The sequence below is a fragment of the Aricia agestis genome, chromosome 13 (genome assembly GCF_905147365.1).
Source record: "Aricia agestis chromosome 13, ilAriAges1.1, whole genome shotgun sequence".
Lineage (NCBI taxonomy): Eukaryota > Metazoa > Arthropoda > Insecta > Lepidoptera > Lycaenidae > Aricia > Aricia agestis.
Window position 1 is genome coordinate 10182056 of NC_056418.1, and position 23293 is coordinate 10205348.

The 23293-nt window shown below is 34.5% G+C and overlaps 1 protein-coding gene across 1 annotated transcript; it reads right to left on the minus strand.

Moving 5' to 3' along the window:
• Positions 1 to 328: 328 nt before the first annotated feature.
• On the minus strand, positions 329 to 21935 carry LOC121733334 (orcokinin peptides type A-like). The gene is made up of 8 exons (XM_042123550.1): positions 21891 to 21935; positions 15332 to 15411; positions 14488 to 14536; positions 12777 to 13181; positions 12347 to 12455; positions 4758 to 4859; positions 2466 to 2582; positions 329 to 673 (listed from the first exon to the last, which is right to left on the minus strand). The coding sequence occupies exons 2-8, from the start codon at positions 15401 to 15403 to the stop codon at positions 613 to 615; spliced, it is 915 nt and encodes a 304-aa protein (XP_041979484.1). The 5' UTR covers positions 15404 to 15411; positions 21891 to 21935; the 3' UTR covers positions 329 to 612.
• Positions 21936 to 23293: the final 1358 nt, after the last annotated feature.

Consider the following 23293-nt stretch of genomic DNA (forward strand, 5'->3'; position numbering starts at 1 on the left):
AGCTACGGTGCCTACCACCGGTTCGGGAACTATCCCGGCGAGAAGAACCGGCGTAACCTCATACTAAGGTAGACGGTAAATATTTTATATAATCAATATCATAATATTTGTTAGTTATAATGCATAATTTAATAGTTTTTAAGAAAACAACTAACATACAGCGGGGCTAAAATGGTCGCATTTTGCAATTCCTCTAAAGTCAATACAGAAACTGAATCGTCAAAACAGTCAAACTGATGAATGTCAAGTTAGTACGAATTACTAGACATGAATTGCAAGCAGAGTGACTATTGAGATTTAAAAAAAATGAATCATATCATGATTCATAATATGACTCTCCAAAGCGACCATTTTAGCCCCGCAGTACAGTTTTTCAACCCAGATACTAAACAGACATAAATAATATATTATATAATTTGTGACTTAGATAAACCGTTAATATCTCTGCTATAACTCTGCTATAATATTAATATTAATATGGTTATATACTCTATACAACAGTTAAGGTATTTGAAATTGACAAACATACTAATCTATCTGTATCTACTAACATAATATTCGGCATTAAGGTACATTAGGATGAAGCTCTTATTTCTATGGACATAGAGTGGTTTATCCTCGCTTGGAGCCGATGGGGAAACCTGAGAGGTCGATCTCGTCGAATTCGGCTGGCCTGAAAATATATAATAGTTAAGAAAACTAAAAGAAACATGCTGTTTTTTATATATTTTTTAAATTTTAACAAATTATTATTGCATTGTCATTGGCTCAAATTTCAAATTAATTAGACTTGAGGTAGGTAAAAATCGTGTTCAAAGATTTCGTTACTGTATACACACAATCCAAGCTAAAAAAAGCGTGTTAAACTTAAGATACAAAGTTTAAAGGCCCCTCTTCACGTTAGGCCATTATGGATAGCCATATATTTGCGTAGATGTCTAATGTCTATAGACAACAAATAGTATGTGCAATTAATGTCAACAATAATGAGATTAAAAATGAGATTGAGTGTTTGGATCATAATACTTGGAGAGGTTACATTATGATAATTGATGAGTAAGAGAAGGTTTTGATATGAAATCCATATTATGTTTTCTATAAAAGTTTTCATTAAAAGTCATATAAAATAATTGTAACTGTTTTTGAGTGCAATCGTTAAAAATTCTAAAAATTCTAAAAACGCTTGTGTATAATATTATATTGGAGGATGTAGAGTTTTACTTGTTTTCTTTAAATAAAATCGTTATCATAATCGCAGAGATTTAGAACAACTAAACATATCGAAGTTCAAACAATGTGGTCTAATACAAAGAAAGAGCTTATTGAATTATTATACTGATACTTTAAAGTTACTAAAAGATAAAATAAACGTCCTTTGTCCATCCTCTCCCTAGATAAAATTCCAGGAGGGTACGCCATGTGTGTCAAGCTATTGCCGATTGGCACCAACCTGCCTCCGAAACGAATGTAACCGTGGTATATCGTGAACATGGTATTGATTCAGATATTTCGTTGCGTAAAAACTATTATTTGATAACGCTAACTGACCTTGCCAACGTCTCTCTTATAAAATAAAACTCAACACCACATAATGATGCTAACTGAAGCATTCAGAGACAAATATTAATAACTTAACTGTAATTAAGGTGACGCTTTGTTAATCTCAATCAATTTTTCTCAACAATGACTAAAGCTAAGATATTAAAGTTCATTGTCAGTATTGATCATGTCTTTATCTTTGAATTACCCATAGGATAACACGATTGGTCAACTTTTATAATACAGAATAATTAAAAAAAAAACTATAAAAACAGGGATCTAAAACATATCCTATATATAGTAATAAATCATTTTATTTATTACTTTAACGCGGCGTCACATAATACATATCTGTCAATTTTTTCATTTAATTATAATAATTAAATAATCATCTCTAGTGCAACAGTTAAACTCTTTCAATATCGGTAACTTTTTCTAAATAATTATCTCTAACTTTCTCTGATCTTTTATAATCTAAGAAGTCGTTGGAGAAAAAGATATTGCATCTACGGTGTGTCAATTTCAACATGCTACGCGTACGGCGCACGGCTGAAGATATGGCATACTACGTCAATAGCTTTGTCCACACTGTGCCTTTTTCTGTTCGTCAAGGGCATGCGTTATAGCGCAGTCAACAGCGAACGTGAGGCATGCCCGCGACGCGCCATGCTCTCTGAACGTATCCAAAACTTCAAAAATGACTATGTTGGCGTTGCATTCGTTGACGCATTCAATTATTAAATGCGCCAAAACGAAAGTTGAATGAAATAGGATGACGAAAATTGAAGACGAAAGCGCATAGTGCGGACATAGCTAAACGTATAAACTTCGAGATCTCTTTTCGGCCTACTCGTTAGTTCTGTTTACTCTGGTATAACTCCATAGATATACGCATTGCATCAAGATCTGGGTTTCTAGTAACTTACACTAGTCCATCATCATCACCGCTGCGCCTGTACGCGAACCTCTTGGAGGGGAAGGGCATGGAGGTCTGGTCGATCTCGTCGAAGTTACGCTTCTTCACAAAGCTGTCCAGGTTTGACCTGAAACACATCAACAATGCGGTTTCAGCATACTGTAGGTAGAAGAAACGAAATATTTTCACGACATATTTTGGGGTTCCGTACCCAAAGGGTAAAAACGGGACCCTATTACTAAGACTTCGTTGTCGGTCTGTCTGTCTGTCTATCTCCAGGCTGTAACTCAAGAAGGGTTATAGCTAGAGAGTTGAAATTTTTGGCCTAATTTTGCTCTATAATGGTACGTGAACCCTTCGTGCGCGAGCCCGACTTGCACTTGGCCGATTTTTTGTCATTTAGATTTTTTTTTATTATTTGGTTGTTATAGGTTGATTGTTAGTGATATGTGTTTGAAAGTCACTATAGTCCTTATAATATTGTGTTAAGTTTAATACTAGTATACTCCACAGACATAGATCATCATCATCTTGATGTATGTCTGAAGTATATTCATTTTGTGTGTTCATGAAAATAAACGAATAACTTCATGTTAAAATCTGTACGTTGTTTGTCTAAGCTAAATTGCTTTAGACCAGAGCTCAAGCGTAAAATAGTTTTAGTCCGATAAATGCAGCTTTCAGATTTGGATATTAACAATTAGCGATGAAACATAGGGAACATATTATGTAATTTTAATATTAATTCCGCGAATGCAACTCTGTTGTATATTACGTAACCTCCTTAACCCACTATAAGTATATAAGTATTAGAAAATGTGTTATCATAAAACAATAACATAAATAGATACTATCTGCACAATTTTTTATACTATGTAATTAATAAATAATAATTTTTAAAAAGCAATATCTGCAAGAATCTAGATATTTTGTAGTCTTTAAACTGTTTAATGTAACTTTCCTATAGTTCAAATAATATAAAGTTTTTCGTAAGTATATTGTTATGTATCTAATTATTTAACAAGAGGATAGAGAATTTGAATTATCGCAAGAAAAGTAGCGATAACAATGATAGTATCAAAGAAGAAGCTAGCTTTATGTTCATTTGATTATGTCAGGACACATTTATCTTGTTGGTTGAAAGTTAGGAGCTCTTGTTTGTTACATAACTCCCCTGAGGATATGTGAGGATGATAGTTGTAAGTAGGAAGACTAGTACGAGCGGGGACTTAATTAGAGCTATGACATCACGGATAGTTGAGTTCCATTTAGTTCTACAATGATGGTTTCTTACGGTTGCACTCAGAGAGATTGAATGCATTAACTTAACTTTAACTTAATGTATGGATGCTTGTTCATTAAAGTTAAGTAATTTTTTTTAACGGGCTTTGGCCCACCACACATTCCCACCACTGTATCCTGTGTCGCCAGGATCGACAGCGGTATCCAACCACGAAAACCCTTTGATATGATCTCAGGTAGCCCGAGGGACATGCTAAAGCTGTCTTGGGACCCGCAACGAAATTAATCAGAAGAAAATAGGAGGAGTAGGAAGAATTCCAGATTCCCTCTCCAATATAAAGCGGAAGACAGCACAAAGTTGCAGTGACCGAAAGTCAAAGAACTGAAGGAGAGAAGCACCACGGGAATAAACGTTAATAATAATAGTGACTACTACGCTAGAGCTAAATCAATTTATTGTGTTAGACGGTTGCCAATAGTAATTGTGACAAAAACGCTTGAAGGCACGGAAGTTCCTAGCGCTGTCCACGAGATCACCATAGTATGCTTGCCATGACGTCGCTCAGCACGGCGATGTTTTGTGATTGAATCTTAAAAACACATTCCTCGCAGCAACGCAGCCTTATTTTATAATAGTTGAACAAATTGTCTGAAACAGCTGTTTTTCAAGTCTGATAATTTTACAATATGGCGTTAAAGTAGCCTTGCGGAATGAACCACATGGAATGACTTGAGTCTTCACTTCAAATATCGAATAAAATATACTTTTGATATAAAAGTTGAATGATTTATGAATAAAAAATCGAAACAGTAGAGAATGTAATTGGAAATTTTTATTGGGAAAAAGAGCTTCAAATATGGAAACTATTTCGAACCTTTGCGACGTCTCGGGCTGACCTTAGCATTGCCTTTTGATGTGGAAATTCGATTTGAGTCTTTGAGGCGAGACGCTTGTGTCGCACGTGTCAAGAGACAGTTACCACAGACACTTACCGCAAATGATACTTACCACACTCACCCGCACACAATACTTACCACACTTACCGCATACGACACTTACCGGTCGATTTCGTCGAAGTTTCGCTTGGGGAGCCCCTCACCATAGTAAGCGAACTCGGCGGGCGACATGAAGGGCCACTGGTAGCGTTTGCCACCGTACATGCTGCAAGATAATGGCCTTAAATATTACACTCAACATAATATTAACAAAAAATTAAAACCGACTTCCAAGTAAATACAATAACATTACTTATTATTAAATGAACTAAAAAGAATTAAATTATTCTTACTCTTTAGTAGTGCATCTTTCAGAATTTGCCTAAACCTCAACTATTTTTGTATACAATCTTCATTATTTTGAAGTCGGTACCAGCTCAGAACCGTGAATTTCATGACAAAATATTTTGAGACTTGTAGGAGGTTGAAGTTCTGTTCACCACCTTCGAACCATGGCATATCTTGGTGCAAAATCTGACTTTTTGGGAACATTTGCCCAAAATACATTCACATGAAACCAAAATCACCATATTTTCACAAGGAGTTCCCTCGATTACTACTGGATCCCTGGATTTGATTATCAAATCACCACTTTTATGAACATGGTACCAATCCACAATCTTACCCTATACAACAATACAAAAATTTTGAAAATCGACCCACAAACGGCGGAGTTATCGTTGAACATACAACAAAAAAAATATATCCACAGCTGAACATAGAATGCCAATCTTTACAAAGTACACTGTATAGTGTACAGACTACAGACGTTCAGTTGCGGAACTACTATTATACACTATTATTTTAATCATTGCCTAACTTTAATTTAATGACAAACTTGACTCTAGTATGGAGTTTATGTTAATCAGTGTCGTAATAAAATATTATTTTACGACGTAAAGGTAAACGCAGCCTCCGCCGTTGTTTTGGTATCTGCTGTTTAGTAAATTATTATAAATTAATAATATTATTTATAAACATGAATTAGTCCAAAAATTTCATACTCCGAGAAACGAACTTTTCTTGCAATGTGGCTTTTATGGCAAATAATTTCGAATAATCTATCATCCGGAGACCTGACAATAATCTCAATCCTGTTTTTGTGAATTCATATTTTCATTGATTATGATTGATAGATTTCTTACATTTGTTCACGTATATTTTTTATATAATTAACACGAAAAGGGTAGCTGTAGCCACATCAAGTACAATTTGCGAGTGGGAATGCCCGTGGGAAAATATTTGTTTTAATAATAATGACTGTGAAAATCTGTAGAAATGACTATTCTATACAATAGCCACTATTTAAACGCAAAGGTCGTAGCAGATGACAGGTAGTAGCGCCCTACTATACTGTACTCGGCGAAACATGGCGGTAGCGGTCATTGACTCCCTGTCAAAAACTTGTCATTTTCTATATAAGCCGCGATTGAAAATGAAGTGTCAGATGTTGTCAATTGCGGCTTTGTATATAAAATGACAAGTTTTTGAAAGGGAGTCAATGACCGCTACCGCCATGTTTCACCGAGTATAGTATAGCACAAATAATCCGAATAAAACCTGACATGTCCACAGTAATAGATCAAGATAATGTCTGTGGACATGTCATATCTTAAATTGACAGAAACGTTGTCAAACGTCAAAAGAGCTTTGCAGTAGTATATTATCCTGTTTTCTGTTCTGTTGTTTAGAATACTCTTTCAATCGTGCTAGGACCAAACATAAGCAAACGTAAGTGGATTATTCTGTCTCAAACCCGTTGACGTATTACGACGCGAGCTTCCATCTTAACTCTCATGGGGTTAGAAATCCCCAAAACTCCATTATGTAGTCACAAGCGGTTTCAAAAACGTCGCCGAAAAGACAAAATATATTCGCTTTTCTGATTTATTTATCGTTAAGACTTAAGGGACTGATAGTATTTAAAGAAAAAAATGGTTGAATCGTATACCGATTCGAATCGAGTTTGAAATTTTTACTATGACGTAAAATTGCTATAGCCCGTTCTCTATATATGCGTACTCGTATCAGAGATCAAAATTGGTACAGCGGGGCTAAAATGGTCATATTTAGCAATTCCTCTCAATCAATTCAGCAAATGAATTGTCAAAACTGTCAAACTGACAAATGTCAAATCAGTACAAAAATACAGAAATGAATTGCAAGCAGAGTTGCATTTTGAGATTTTAAAAAAATGAATCATATTCTGATTCATATCATGATTCTTCAAAGCGACCATTTTAGCCCCGCAGTAGAAACGAAGAACTAAAAATAATGAATATAAAAAAACAAAGTGATAATACTTCAGGGTGTGTATGAGTCCCCTGTATAGAGTTTACTGTGAAAGTAGCAGCACTTAAAGAGTAACTTTTTTAAGCTTTTGTATGGGTAAATTCATGACGCCGCGCGCCGCTGGGGCGCTTGCCTATACAAATCACAGAAAAAAATATCTCTATTTATCGGACACATACACACCCTAAAGTATTTACTTTGTTCTTTGACACCGTTTTTCGTTTTTACGGAACCAACTTTGATCCATGATTCCATGACACGTATAAAGAGTAAGCCAGCAAGGAAGCTGAGCTAAGCTATTTTTGGTCGTGGTAATAATTTCGAAAATTCTATAAGTTTTCTTCGCGAGCTACACCTATAACATTAAACATATACAGCTTAATATCATAAAGACACGAAACCGATATAAGAATAAGAATAAGAATAAGAATGGATTTATTTTTAGCATCACACAATACATCATAATATAAGTATACAGTTCGACTATAATATTATTATAAAATTAACTACTACAATGCTGTGTGACACCAAAAATTGGCCCCAGCTCAGTAAACGCAGCAAGCAAGCCCGCTGCACTGATTTTCTGCAGAGGCCAATGAGTGGCTTCACAACGCTTAAACTAACCTAAACACAAAATTATTTACAGAAAAAAAACAAATAATAATAGCGACAAGAAGTCAACAGAGTAGGTGTTGTTGTCTTAACTTTGAAAAGAGAAAAAAAAAAAAAAAAAATACAAATTTGACAGATGGTAAAAATAAAAAAATAAAATAATACTAAAATGGTGGTTTGACGTCTGCGGACTGCGTTACTAAAACGTGGTTTATGACGTGGCAATAATAAAAAAAAATCTAAATAGGAATACATGAAATATCTAAACAAATTACGTGTAAATTTATAATTCCAAGTGAAGTGGCAATATATAACAGGACACCGAGAAAAAAGCAACCGGCCATTATGGGATATTGTTATGTGCCTCACGCCGTTCGACAACCTTCACTACAAGCCAGTGGTGCATACACCTCAGGTATTTACCACTGTCCGTTGAATTGAAAGTAAGTGACGTCTGTAATGCAAACTAAAGGTTTTTTTGGTTTTCAGCGCCCGGAGAGGAGGTGGGAGGTTGTTCCAACAGCGAGAGGCCGCATACTTAAAAGATCCTCGGAATGTGGCCGTCCTATGCTGTGGTGTCAAGATGCGGTACCGGGAGGCTCTAGTACGAGTGTTAACCTCACTTGCCCAGGATAATTTCTCATACAAATAGGAAGGAGTTTGGGTGCTTATGATGTCAAAAAGGAGTACGGCAAAATGAAGTTTTCTGCGTGCTTTCATCTTAAGGAGGTTAGCATTATTAATAAAAGGTGTAACATGGGCACGAGGAGGAACAGTGAAGCAGAAACGCACACACGCATTCTGGACTCTTTGGACAAGTTTCTCTGTCCTGGCTAACAGATTATTACCTATTACAGTGTCTGCATAGTTCAGCTTCGACAGTACCAATGTTTCGCATAGCCTAATTCTGAGCTCCTCAGACAGGTAAGGCCGGTATTTGTACAGCATTTTGAGTCGGTAAAAACAGCCCCTAGTAACCTCTAACATGTGTTGCTCAAATTTAAGGTGCGAGTCAATTACCACTCCTAAATTACGTGCTGTACTTACCTGCTCGATCTGTTGTCCATTGACCATGATAGTTGGACGTTTAGCCAAGATGTCAGCAACCTGTTTTTTGGAGCCCAGAACTATGAACTTAGATTTTATTGGATTTAAGACTAGCCCACTAGAATTCGACCATTCTGCAATAAGTTGAAGGTCATCATTTAGTTTTTTTAGGGCTTCAAGCATGTCCTTTGGAAAAAAACTGATGTATATTTGGGTGTCGTCTGCATACATGTGGTACCTACAGTGAGCTATGTTTTTGTATAGATCGGCACTAAAAAGTATGAAAAGTAATGGGCCTAGGATCGATCCCTGTGGAACTCCTCTTGGAACATCACGACATTCTGAGTATACCTTGCTACCATTGCTGTCAGTTATTTCTACCTTTTGTGATCTATTAGTCAGGTAGCTGCGGAACCAATCGATCACTGAGGGCTCGAAACCATAGTAAGACAGCTTAGATAGGAGAAGAGGTATACTAATTGTTTCAAACGCCCTGGAGTAGTCTAGCAAGACTAAGATTGTGCCCATGCCTTGGTCTTGAGCAGTAATGATATTGTCCAGAACGTCCAACAAAGCTGTGACAGTGCTGTGCTTACGTCGAAAACCGGACTGATACTTCGGTAATATTTGGTTAGTCTCAAGATAGTTCATGACCTGATTGTACACAGCCTTTTCTACTATTTTTGATAGGCAGGGCAAAATGCTAATTGGGCGAAGATCTTGGGGTGAGGAAGGATTGGGACTTTTAGGGATAGGTTTAATTAGAGCTATTTTCCAGCTCGACGGAAACATAGAAGATTGCAAGGACTTATTCACAATGTAGGTGATAGTTTTCAAGGTATTAGGAAGTGTTAAGTTTAGCATCTGCAAGGAAATGTTATCTGTACCAGTGGCATTGGACTTGATACTTTGAATAATTTTTAGAACTTCATTTTCAGTTACAGGAGCAAAACAAAATTTGGATTTACTAGTAGCCGAATGAGACTCAAAGTATGATTGTAGAGAAGAGCATTCTAAGGGTTGTCCAGGAATATTAAGAAAGTGTTGATTAAGAATATTAGGATCATTGCACGAGTTAGGTAAAAAATTGTCATTAGTTTTAGATAAGTTTAAATTATTTTTAATATTTTTCCACAAGACCTTTGGTTTATTAATATTACTGTTAATATTTTTATTAAAATAAGCACGCTTTTCACAGTGTATGGCTGAAATAACTAAAGATTTTAAGTCTTTATAAGCTTTTTTGTGGACCATATTTTTAGTTGCCTTCCATTTTGCAAAACTTCGATCTCTTAACTCCATCATTTTTTTTACAGTATCAGTTAGCCATGGTGTAGATTGCCTTTTGATTTTAACCTGTTTTAAGGGAGCATGCAGGTCAAAAAGTAAGGTGATCAGTCTGTTGAACTCGGTAACTATCTCATCTATATTATTCATACGATACGATATGAAAATATATTATGATAATTTCAACTTTAAAGCGCATGTAAATTGTCTGCATGTAAAATGAAAATTTTCTATCTTGGTTTGCATCACATTCAAAGTAGCACTCAGAATTTAAAATTCATCTAACTGCTATGTTTGTCTATAGGGAACCGTATGTTTGTAGCTATTTACGTGTTATTTAATAAATTAAGTGCCAACAATGGTTGTTTAATTAATTATAATGAAATAAAATAGATACATTTTAATTGATTGACAGGAAATGATGTCGTTATGAAGCAATATACTTCGGAGTTTGTTCATTAAAGTTAAGATAACAAAATAAAAAGTAATATTGTTAATTTTAAATCGATAGGTACTTAATCTTAGCCCTTTGTCGCCCACTTCCAATTAAATTGTTAGCGAAGCGACTTATTAATTTGATTTTGGAATATGCCTTTTTATTTTTGTGACACTTTTCCAATAAGAATTGGCTGAGTACGCCTTCATAGGTAGTAAAATGTATTTAATAAATATATTTTTTTATGAAATGGACTGAAAATAAAATAAAATAAAATTATTCTTTTTGCTTTCATATCGAAGATAAGTTACAGCTAAAGAGAGCAATATTAATGAATAACAGGTATCACCCTGAATAATTTATCTTTTAAGTATAGTAATTTTACACTGGGGGGATTTACTAGAACATTTCTAGTGTGACAGTGCGTCAGAAATGGGTCTCCGAGGGATTAAACGTATTTTACTTTGAATAGGAAACAACTTCATTATTTACAATATCCATACTAATATTATAAATGCGAAAGTATGTCTGTCTGTCTGTCCTTCTGTCTGTCTGTCTGTTACCTCTTCACGGCCAAACCGCTGAACCGATTTGGCTAAAATTTGGCATGGAGGTACTTTGAGTCCCGGGAAAGGACATAGGATATTTTTGTCCCGGAAAAATGTACGGGTGCCGCGCGATAAACGAGTTTCAACGCAACGGAGTTGCGGGCGTCATCTAGTCAAGCATAAATTATTATTTTCAATCCATCTACGAATAATATTATAAGTACACCTTACAGCGTGCACAAAAAACTAAACTTAAACAGTGCACTATCACACGTTTTTCAATAAGACCCATGTATAATATACTTAAATAAATAATAAGTCAGTACATATTGTACTTGTTTTTTTATTATTTCGGATATTGAGACCTCCGGATATAGCGACGACAAGAACATGATCCCTTCGGCGTCGTTACAACCGAAATATACTGTAATTGCAAAAGAGTGTCCTCGGTGTTTTTTAAGCTTTAACTGGTGAACCGATTTTGATCAAAATTTTCCTTGCTGATATTTTCAGTCCAGGGAAAGGACTCGTCACAAGTTTTACCTGAGAGACGAAGATTTCTTCGTGATATACGAATTTTGGCGCTACCAAGTTGTCATCAACGTCTACTAGAGATAGTATAATATTTTAAGGTTAGTTGTGCTAGAGATAGTATAATATTTTAAGTGTTAGACTATAAGAACCTCATTACGGTGGTAATCATTTATTTATTTGCACTAAAAGTGTAATACAGTAGGTGTACTGTATTACACTTTTAGTGCAAATAAATAAATGAATTGAATTGAAAGGGCCTTTTTCACCACTTCCTAATAAGGCTATCCACCATTTAACTTGACAGATCAAGTATGGAGAATCTGTCAAAAAAGTTGTGAATAGCCTATTAAGCACTTTATCAGAAAGTGGTGACACAGGCCCTTAGTCACATATATTGCATAACATATAGCGTTTTATGTAGATTATCGTAGATGGTAAAACAGTAGAAACATTATGCTCATGTTATAAATATTATTATAACAGCTATTAATTTCAACAGAAATATTACAACACTCACATAATAAACTATCTCATTAAGCGAATAGCATATTATGATAAGACAATCAAGTAAATTAATAATTAAATATAATGAATTAGATCCCCTTCGAACGACAACGATTTAACTGCACAGTTCGGTCACAGTAGATATGATTTTAATAGAGTACCCACACTTGAATGCTATATCAGAGTAAATTCTTTATTATTTTCAATAATAATTTATACTTAGCTCATTCATTTCAGCACATTTGAAAAGGGACAGTATATCAGTATTTTCTTGGTCAAAAGCGGCGCTTGGACAAGAGTACCTGCGAATCTGTTGACACTTCCCCAAGCGTCTTTCACACGTCTTCTATGATCAAACTGTACAGTTTTATCGCAACGTGTGTATAGGTTTACCTTGCTAGCTCGTACCGACGGGCCTGGGGGTATGTCAGGCGATGGGCCTCCCGGACCTGACGCATCAGACGACCGTCGCTTACAGGGCTACCGCTCCTTGTCTTGTGACCTAGTCCACACAACAACTTTATATATTATAATTGTTTTTATAAAAGGAAAATAATATGAAAGATAATAAAATGAACTCACCATATTGAAGATTAAGCTCGGTCGGAACGTGCATTTAAATTTCGAATTAACTTTTTTAAAAGGATCGGAGGGTAAAGGTATTCATAGGATAATTTTTAAATCAAATTACCTCAACGTTGGGTAATATTGTAATGCACTTTGATTTAAGAACACTGATCTATGAATAACATTAAGACATAGGTATCACACGAGACAGCGTACTATTTTAAATATTTCAAAATTCGAATTCAAAAATGTTTTCAAATGAAGTTAGCTCCTCCTAGCGGGTCGACTGCTCGGACGAAGTTCCCCCCACCGATGGAGTCCAGGTTCCTCACGAAGTTTCCGCCTCCTATCGAGTCGAGGGTCCTCTTAACTAAGTTCGGTCCGCCGATGTGGTCCAGGTTTTTCTTCACGAAGTGACTACCACCGATGGAGTCCAGATTTCTCACGAAGTTGCTACCCCCGATGGAGTCCAAATTTCGGACGAAGTTGCCGCCCCCGATAGAGTCTAGATTCCGGACGAAGTTTCCACCCCCCAGGGAGTCGACGAATCTGGCGTATCTTTCCCCGGAGCGGCTGGGGTAGGTTCCCGACTCTTCCCTCGGCCGCTCGTATTGGACTAGAAATTTGATGAAATTCTCCAACGCCTCTTGTTGTCTGTAATCTGGAATGAAGCACAAAATATCTTAATACGAACACCTAACATTAAGATGAAATAAGATTGAAATCCATACACAAACTCCATACTCACCGACTGAATTGATCGTGCACAATTGTGGACACTGTGCGGAAGGGTTGTGCAGAATTGTGAACACTGTGCTTTCCATCACCGTGAGGGGACATTTACTGTGTAACTGTGCAAGTTGATTATTTGGTGACACTGTGCAACGGGTACATTTGATTCCAGATGTGAGAAAGTTGGTGCTTTGAAATTGTGATGAAAAGAATGAAAAAGTGAAAGAATTGTGATTTTTATAGTGCACGTGCTTCTCATGATGAAATTGAAATTGTTTAAAAACTACACGTTGTGCTTATTACCGTCTGCTGTGTTGTAGACTGTGCTAACATAATAGGTATGACAGAACGGTTTTTGTGGTTACTTAAGAGGGCGACTAACCCCAAAAATCAAACATCGTCCTCTTCACACTCACGCCCGTCTTTCATATGCCTGGTGAAAAACGACGCGGATTCATCGCCCAATTAGTTTTTTCTCAATAACTCGATAATTATACAACAATCAATATTTCAAAAATCCGCTAGGTCGATCTCTCAATGATAGAATTTTATACAATGTGTTAAAATATTAACTTAGTTCAATGCACGGTTATGGCAATAAATGAAAAATTCGTGAAAATTTGCTGCATCTTTGTGATTTTTTTCTATCGAGGAAATTTTAAGATATCGTGATTTTGCTCAGATCGAATTCTCGGAAATATAATGTAGTATCCAATTTTAGAAAATGAAACAATTCGGGGCTTATTTTCAAGTATGAAAATGAATTATAAAATCGACACTTTAGGGTTAGTCGCCCCCTTAAAATGTTAAAGTTATGTTCTCCTAGTCGGTATTTTAACTGGTGGTTTTCTTTGTTGACTTTCCGAGAAGATTTTTCATTCGGAAATAAAACTTTCTTTTCTTTATAAACAATCTTGGAGTTACTTTTCCTATGTTGAAATTTATTGAATCGTTTTGCCATACCTAGTATGAATTCCATTGAATGTAAACAAGCGTAGGAGTGCGTGGTTTCGTACACAATCGGCATTACCTATTAAGTACATAATTAGTAAACAATCACAGTTCGGTACGCTGTATTCGACAATATTGGGTATTGAAGCTATCAGTAACGCTTATTTACATTGTCACAATAGGAAATTGAAATTTAACACGGAAATTATAATGTATATAGTGCTATAAAAATATTGTGAATATACAATAGACGTGTATACTTTTATAGTTTGTATAAATCTTACCCGCAGCGTCGAAGCTACCTCTCGAATGTTCTTCGCTTAGTTCTTGTTCCTAATTTTTAAAAAAATATGTTACTGAAATGTTAAATAAAAATTATGGGAACTTTTATTCGTAGTGTCTGAACAATGAAAAATCTGCAGTGCCGAATATATTAAAACAAATGAAGTAAGTATTCATTTACAACAATCACTTGAGTGAACCGTTTAATGTAAATTTCAACAGGAATGAGCACTTGTAAGTAAGAACTGTTAACAAGTTAGTAGTATAGTCCACTTCCTTTAGATATTTAAATTGAAAGCTTTGTGGGAATAAAGTTAAAGAGAAGGGAAGTTACTACAAAGAGGTAGGTCCCTGGTGTAAAACTTTATTTGTACAATTAAATTAATGGTCCTATAAGTCTTTGGGGCATTCTATTTAATCAAATATTTTCAATCAAAGGATTTTAATTGTATTCAATTGGATGATTTTAAAGGTTTTGGGCTATCTCCTTGAACATTATAGTATTTTATGATCCCATAGGAAATGCACTTTGGAATTAATGCCCAATAAAAATTATATTTAAGTAAATATGGAACAAAAAATTATATTTTTAAATTTTAATATATAAAATAGGTGGTCCGTCTCATGCATCAAAGATGAATAGGATTTTAATAAATAGAGCAATTAAATAGTTTTTCCCATTGGATAATCTTTTAGATCTGTTCTAGTTTTTGCAAAAAAAAAATCCTAGCTTTCCTATTTAAGCGTATCTTCATGCTCAGTTATTATAGTATAAAAGTAAAGTAGTATAGTATAAAAGCTTTCAAGATTTTTAAGATTGGGTGTATGTTTGGTTTATATACGCACCTGATGGGAGTACGCGCAGCAGCAGACTAGCAGCGTGGCCGCAGTCATGATCACCACTCCACTGGACCTCATTGTTGATTCTGAACAAATTGCTATCATTTAGGAAAGCAGCAAAAAACTTTTTAGGGTTGCACCCACTGACCTCCATTATACTAGTACGCTGGACTTATGTTAATACTTGAAATTACTGCTGTTTTTTGTGCCTATTTGAAGTGGAATCAGCGCCCCCGATGCGGGGGAAGATAACTAAATCTGACATAACTTGCAAATGGCCGCTTAATCGTTATTGGTTGTAGAAAGTATTAGTTCCAAGTACTCCCACTACTGCTATCAACGCCAATATGGCGACTGATTTAGTTCTCTTCCCCCGCATTGGGGGCGCTGATTCCTCAGCAAACAGGCACAAAAAACAGCTGGGTATCATAAGTCCAGCGTACTTGTATAATGGAGGTCAGTGGTTGCACCACAGCTGCTAAAATAAGCGTTGTTGCCTTTTCCGTGCCATTATCCATATTAGGATCGACAGCGGGTCCCACTAACCTAAAGTTCTGAGAGATGCTCAAAGGGGGAGCTATGATACGCATACTTTATATTTAACTGCCTATCTAAACTGAAATAATCAAAGTAACGTTTTTTACATGGTGAAATGCTTTACGCATTCCCGGCGGATATCAGCCGCGGTATGGGGAATTCCCCTGGCGTCGGTCTGCCCACTAAAACCCCATAGTGCTGCAAGAGTTGCGGGTACGTAACTCCAAATAAAATCAAAGAAACCTAGCAGATGTGTAGAATATTGATGAATATGATTGCTTAAGCCTTAAAGTGTAACTTCAGCTTGAGTTTCCAGCAATTCCTTGAATAGTAATTTTTCTATGTTTGCATGCAGCTCGGATGTTAGCTATTAACTTTGAAGTAAACAAACTGCAAACATATTGCTATATTACCTAGAAGCTACGAGTATATAATATTATGTTTAAATTATAACAGCTTGCTGGACACTCTGCCAGGTGGGGATGACCTGGGGAAATTTTTCTTTTTATAGTTTTTAAAAGTTTGTATAAAATTATAACATACAGAATAAAACAAATTTCTTTCAGCGATGGTGCTTTCACAGTGAACTCTTTATTCTAAGTTACATGCACACTCTAAAGTATAATTTATTTTATTACACTCATGTACAATTATGTACATCTTAGAAATATATTTAAACGATTATCTCGGAATCGGCTTCAACGATTTTCATGAAATTTAGTATAAGTATAGGTTCAGGGGCGATAAATCGATCTAGCTAGGAATCATTTTTAGAAAATGTAATTTAATTCATGTTTTATCGAATACCGAGCTAAGCTCGGTCAAATAGCTAGTATAATTTCATTTTAATTGTTTTTTTAGGTAAGCGTAATAATAGTTGCAAGTATTTCTCAAACTCAAACTTTTTTATTCAGAATAAATTTTTGCAAATGTTCTCTGAACGTCTACATGATGCCTACCACCGGTTCGGGAATTAACCCGGCGAGAAGAACTGGCGTAAGAAACTCGCACGGGGCCCACTTCTATTATTAAACAATAAACATATTATTATTACTTAGAAATCCAAGCAAGCCTGTCCCACAGATTATATTATTCTTTAATCTAAGTACTCGGACGATATTTCAGTAATAATTTATTATATGGACCATCAATATGATAGATCCTACTGAAAGGGATTTAAACTTGTCTGAAACATGTTATGGATTACGATATGCTCTATATAAGATCACATTACTTTTGCTATAATGTCAGTTTTTTTAGATACAGAAATGCTTTTATCGGATCAAGTAAATGAAATGATACTGTACATATGTTTTTGGTTATCCTTATACCTGTATTATTCAGAGAAGCATTAAGTATATCAGATACTTAGAATATAATATTCCTTCAGTAATATGATCAATGATTTTAGTATGTTATAGCATACTGAATTATTACGTACCTATTGGCTTTTAGTTTCGGCAAGATTCGATTACATTTTATATTCCAAACTAATCAAACAAAAACATGTACACACACACAACAAGTACTAAAGTACAAGTATTAAATATATTTCCGTTATCTGGTACCTGTAACACAAGTCCTTTAGGTACTTAGCTCGGGGCCAGACTGACGTGGTGTGAAGCGTCTATATAAAAAAAAGAAGTAAACGTACCAAAAAATTTCATATGGGTTTTTGTTATTACATACATAATACTTTAACTAAATATTTTAGCCGCGATTATTTTTAAATATTTGTTTTGTGTTTTGTGCAAATAAATAATATTAAATAAATAAATCAAAACACAAATAAACACAATATTACTTGCACTTTTTCCACTATATTCATTAATTACTACAAATTTAACTTAAACACGACCGGTTTCGATATAAATCATCATCAGGTGTACTCGAAACCTGATTTGTATGATGATTTATATCAAAACCGATCGTGTTTAAGTTAAATTTGTAGTAATTAATGAATATAGTGGAAAAAGTGCAAGTAATATTGTGTTTTATTCGTGTTTAAAATTAATTTCCACCAAGAACCGACAGTACAATCAACTATATATAAATAAATCATGTTTCAAATGAAATTATGAGTTATACTTGCTGCAAATGGAAAGCTCGGTGTTGGAATTTAATAGATGCAGCAATTTGCATTTATCTGAACGTGTGTTATACACTTATGAAGAGGATGATCACTTGGGAATAATTTTTCATTTTATAACATACTAGCTGTCCCGGCAAACATTTCTTTACTTATAAAAAAAAAAAAATATATCTTTTTATTCAAAATGGGTATCATGATACACTTTTTGAAAGTCGAACGAAGAAACTACGTTGCCTACCACCGGTTCGGGAACTACCCCGCCGAGAAGAACCATATATTTTTTTTTGCCATATAAAGTATTTCGTCCGTATTATTTTATTGAAGTGACTAAATAAGTATGTCACCATGGCAACGTCCATCGCTATCCCGTCGCACAAACAATGGTCGCCGTCAGTGAGTTGTAATAATTTACTTTTATTTATTCAACAAATGCACTTATTAATATAAAAAGCAGCCTGTAGCCGATTCTCAGACCTACTAAATATGCATATAAAATTTGGTAAAAATCAGTAAAGCCGTTTCGGAGGAGTACGGTGACTAACATTGTGACACGAGAATTTTATATATAAGAAGATATAGAGATACAATACCGATCTCATCATAGAAGATATTATACGTGTATTTTTTCTTAAACTTTTTGTGTCGTTTATTTAATTTTTATACACATTTCATGTAATGTGATGTTTTCTCATTTCCAATTTTTATTATTGAATCTGTTAAAGTGTGAGAAGAAACGTGTTGTTATTCTACGGGCAAGTTCAATATATAAGAAAATTATTTACAAATTAACATTTAACTAAGTATTAAAATTAATTGTTCAGATTCTCACTTTCGAATTTCGTAGCCCAGAGTCTACGATTACGTAGATATAATGTTGTAAAACTACGCCAACCGCCTTAATAATTACAAAATAGAATCCAATGTCTCAATTCATAATTTGTACAAAATTTTGTAATAAAATATCAGAAAAATACGAATTTTTAAATATGGAAATCTTTTTTAACCTAATTGAGTTGTTAATCAACACTTTTCTTTAGTTATACCTTCGCACGGTATATTAGGACAGTCTTAATAAATTCTGTCTACGCAAAATTTTATAAATTAAAAAGTTAGGCAACTACTAACTAACCAAGGTACGGGGTTTTAATGTAAAGAGGATTATTTTGCATTACGCTAGCCTACTGTTTATGTTCAAAAAATATTAATATCGCTTCATTTCGGTTTTTTTTTATAAAACTAGGAGTAATCGAGCCAACGGGTCACCCAATGGAAAGCTAGTACCGTCGCGCCTATGGACACTCGCTATATCAGAAGACCTGCAACAACCAACACACCTGCGACCTGCGTTGCCAGGCTTACATCAGAAGAGTTGAAGGTGAGTTGCTGGCCTGATTTTTAAACCAGTGTCACATTATTGAGATGAAAATATATTGTTTGTTATATGAAAATATCTTGTGTATCTAGAGCAATGCTTTATTAGAATATTTATGCAATTAACAGAGTTGTTCATATGCCACCAAAAAGAGTTATTTTATAGTGACTTAACATAATATATTTTTTAGTTAATGTAACTTACTTAATGTTACAAAAAAATAGTTTTGGTGTACTTCAGTGTTATTTCTGCAGAACTTGACTTTCACAGTATATCAATTGAAAACTGCTGTCTTCAATTCCTTGTAGAACATAAGTAAACAACTTATTCAAATTCAATTTTAGAACAAGTTTTTAAAATACTTTGATCTACAACATGAATTTAAAATTGATCTATTTTATATGCATCCAATAGCGCGTGATATGTATGTTATTTAGGTACATTATACCGTATACATTAGGTACCTTTTGATCGAGATCTTAGGTTAGACCGTTTCTTTTCTGCCCTAGTAGACAAGTGGCAAGCGATTATCGTAAACGCTAAATTCGCTTCGCTAGCGAAACTAATGTCAAATCCCATACATTTTGTGGCGTTGGCGTTGGCGTTTACGATAATCGCTTGCCGCTTGTCTGGGCCCTCTGAAAATAATAAGTAATAATAACAATTATTAACATAATAACAAACTCAAAACAAAATTAGTGTTTTATAAACGTATGGTATTCTATTATTCGTAGGTATATAATAATTGTAGTTCGATTGCTACGTGTCATTTTCAACATGACATTGAATCTACGTTGTTTTTATTATTCGTAGTACGCAATATTACTGTTACTGATAACAACGCCTTTTTAGATTTTGTTCAATTTCAAATGATCATTTTTACGGGTTTGCAAAATAGAACTATAAAATACTAGATGACGCCCGTAACTCCGTTGCTCTTGAATTAGTTTATGGCGCATAAACCGTACATTTCTCCGGTATCCAAAGTTTAGTATGCACTATGCAGATATGCATACTAAATTTCAACATAATCATTATAGCGGTTTAGGCGTGAATAGGAAACAGACAGACACATTTTCGCATTTATATTATTATGAATATCTACACAGGTTCACACTACAGGTTGAGTTTTCAATGCTCGTAGAACAACATAAAAAACTTTGAATTACCATAACGAGCCTCCTATTATACTTGAATAGTATATTTATTTTGAAAAGGAAAAACTAGTTTGTCCCTCCACGTATGAGTAAATTATGTTTGATTTTCCTCTTTGTTTATTTATTCATTCATAAATAAAGTATAAATTATTAGCATGTTCCATTTACTGTTATTTTTATCGAAAATATCGATAATATTTTAGGACAAATTGTTATTTTAACTAACATTTATAAATTTTGAAATCACGAAGAACGTGGAGAAAAATATTGTAGTTAAGTGTTAATTCAAAGAACTGACCACACTATTTAAAAAGAAAGTTTAGATATAATATAAAATTGTATTCTGCAATAACCTCATACTATCAAATAGCCATAATAATTGATAGTCAGTATGAGGTTTACCTTTAAATTTCTCAATGAGTATTTTTGTCTTAACTTAAAAAAATATAAATATAATTAGATAATATTGTTTGGGGACCACATCGTAATGTATCCGTCTCTTGAGATGATCATGTGACTACTACTTAAATGTTAATACCGACCTACTTCTTACAGTGAAATTACGAGTAATTTGTCATTTTACCCACGTAAAATATAAAGCGTTCATGAATTTCCTGGGGGAACCACACATTTTTATCGCCCTCCATAATAATTGCATTTGAAATTATTTATTCCAAGAGTTATTAGAACTTAAAAAAGACAAAATGTTTAGTTATAACGTGAATTAAAGTATTGTTGGTTATTTATTTGCATTGGGCTCCGAAACTACTAGGGAGTTGATAAATAAACATAGTTTAGAGGGAAGTAGCTACTTTTCTTAAAGGTGCAAAGATTACGGTTCTCGCGTACTTCTTAAAATTAATGATAGCGAATGACCGGCACTTTAGACGTAAAGTAACACGACAAAGTTAAAGATGGCAAAATAAAAAAAACTTGGTAAGTATGTTTATTGGATTTCTAATCCTCGTCATTCGTTGAAATTTTTCGTTGATTTATTACATGTTTATGGCTTGTTTGATTTCGTTTCTGCTAACATTGTTTTCTAAGGATATTTGGGTTAATAATATGACTAACCTCGTATAGTAATGTTGTAGAATTTAGGCTAAATATTTATTCATCAACTTATTTAAACTTAAAAATATATTTATAATTTTTAAAAATTACTTAGTAATTATTTTAAAATTTAAACAAAACCAAAATTATAGCTTGTAATTAGAATAGATAATAAAGAATATTACAAACATACAAGATACGCGCCAAACACATAACCCTCCTGGCAGTCGGGTAAAAAGTGAAAAGTAAAATCCAATCAAGGTATATAAAAACTTTATAAAAAAAATATTATTAAAAAAAGTTTGTAAGTTAAGAGAGTTGAGAGTGCGTTTCTTTTAGTCCTCGGTCACGTACCTTTGGTGTTGGCTGTTGTGGTGTTGGGCGGCGGAGGCGAGGGCGGCTGCTGTTGTGGCTGCTCTGCCCCGGCCCGCGCTTATATATCCCTGACGCTGGGCGGCCGAGCCCCGCCCACAGTGTAACGATAGCTTATCATGTCCTAAGCGAGCTTTTAGCTATTTTCAGTTACGTCTTTTTAACTGCAGTTTCGACTCATATAACGCGGGAAATTTTATTATATAATTAAAAAACAAACATACTTTCACATTCGTTTTATTATTATTTAATTAGGTTAGTTGTAACGTTAATTCGATTTATACTAAAATTTGTGTCGAATCCATTCCTTACACTTTACAGTAGTAAGAACTATCAATGCGTATTTTATTATAATTTATATTATATTTGGTTTGTTTTGTTAATTTACAATACTATAATTATACTAGCTATAATTATACAAGCTAATCGGCAAACGTTGCCTTGCTATAATTATTTCGGAAATAAAAAAAATATTTTTATTTTTATACATGCTGGCCGATTAGACATCTTAATCTACTCGCATTAATACTATTTCCAGCACCTACATCTTACATACCTAAATCTGGCATCTGGGGGCCTACTTAGACTCAATTTAAAGGTATTTGACGACCGCTGTGGCTCAGTGGTGAGCGCGTTGGTAGCTCAAGCCGGGGGTCGCGGGTTCGAATCCCGCCGATGGAACAAAAAGTTTTCAATGTTCCCGGGTCTGGATGTATATTAAATATGTGTATGATATAATAAAAATCTTAAATATATGTATAGTATAAAAGTATTAAATATATTTCCGTTATCTGGTACCTGTAACACAATTCCTTTAGGTACTTAGCACGGGGCCAGACTAACGTGGTGTGAAGCGTCCATAGATATTATTATTTTATTATTATTTTAATATTTCTTGAGCTGATAATGATAAATTCTCATTAATTTTTCGAAGCTATACCGGAAACTTTTATATGAGGTGTAAAGGAAGAACCAAGATTAAATATTTAAAAATTCATAATATTATACCTGTGGTACTCTACTGAGGGTTTGCTTACTCTTAAAAGTTTCAACCTTAAAACTATATTTTGAGATAATTAGTAGTAAAATTAAGGTGACTTGGCTAAAATTACGTTGCAAGAACGTGTGACCACTCCTGCTATGTAGGAAATCGTACATTTTGATATTAATTACGCAATGCAACCTCCAAACTATGTCGACAGAGTGTATTATGTTTCTACCTATGTACAAACTAACAGCATAAAGTGCCTGATAGACGTACGAACTTAAAGTATGCGGGTTTTAAGTTCGCGAACTTACTCGGCTCGCAACGGTGACACACGAGAATCGCTCACACTGGATTACCATGCCCCCAGGCTCGCGACTCGCGGTTCTTTGCTGATACA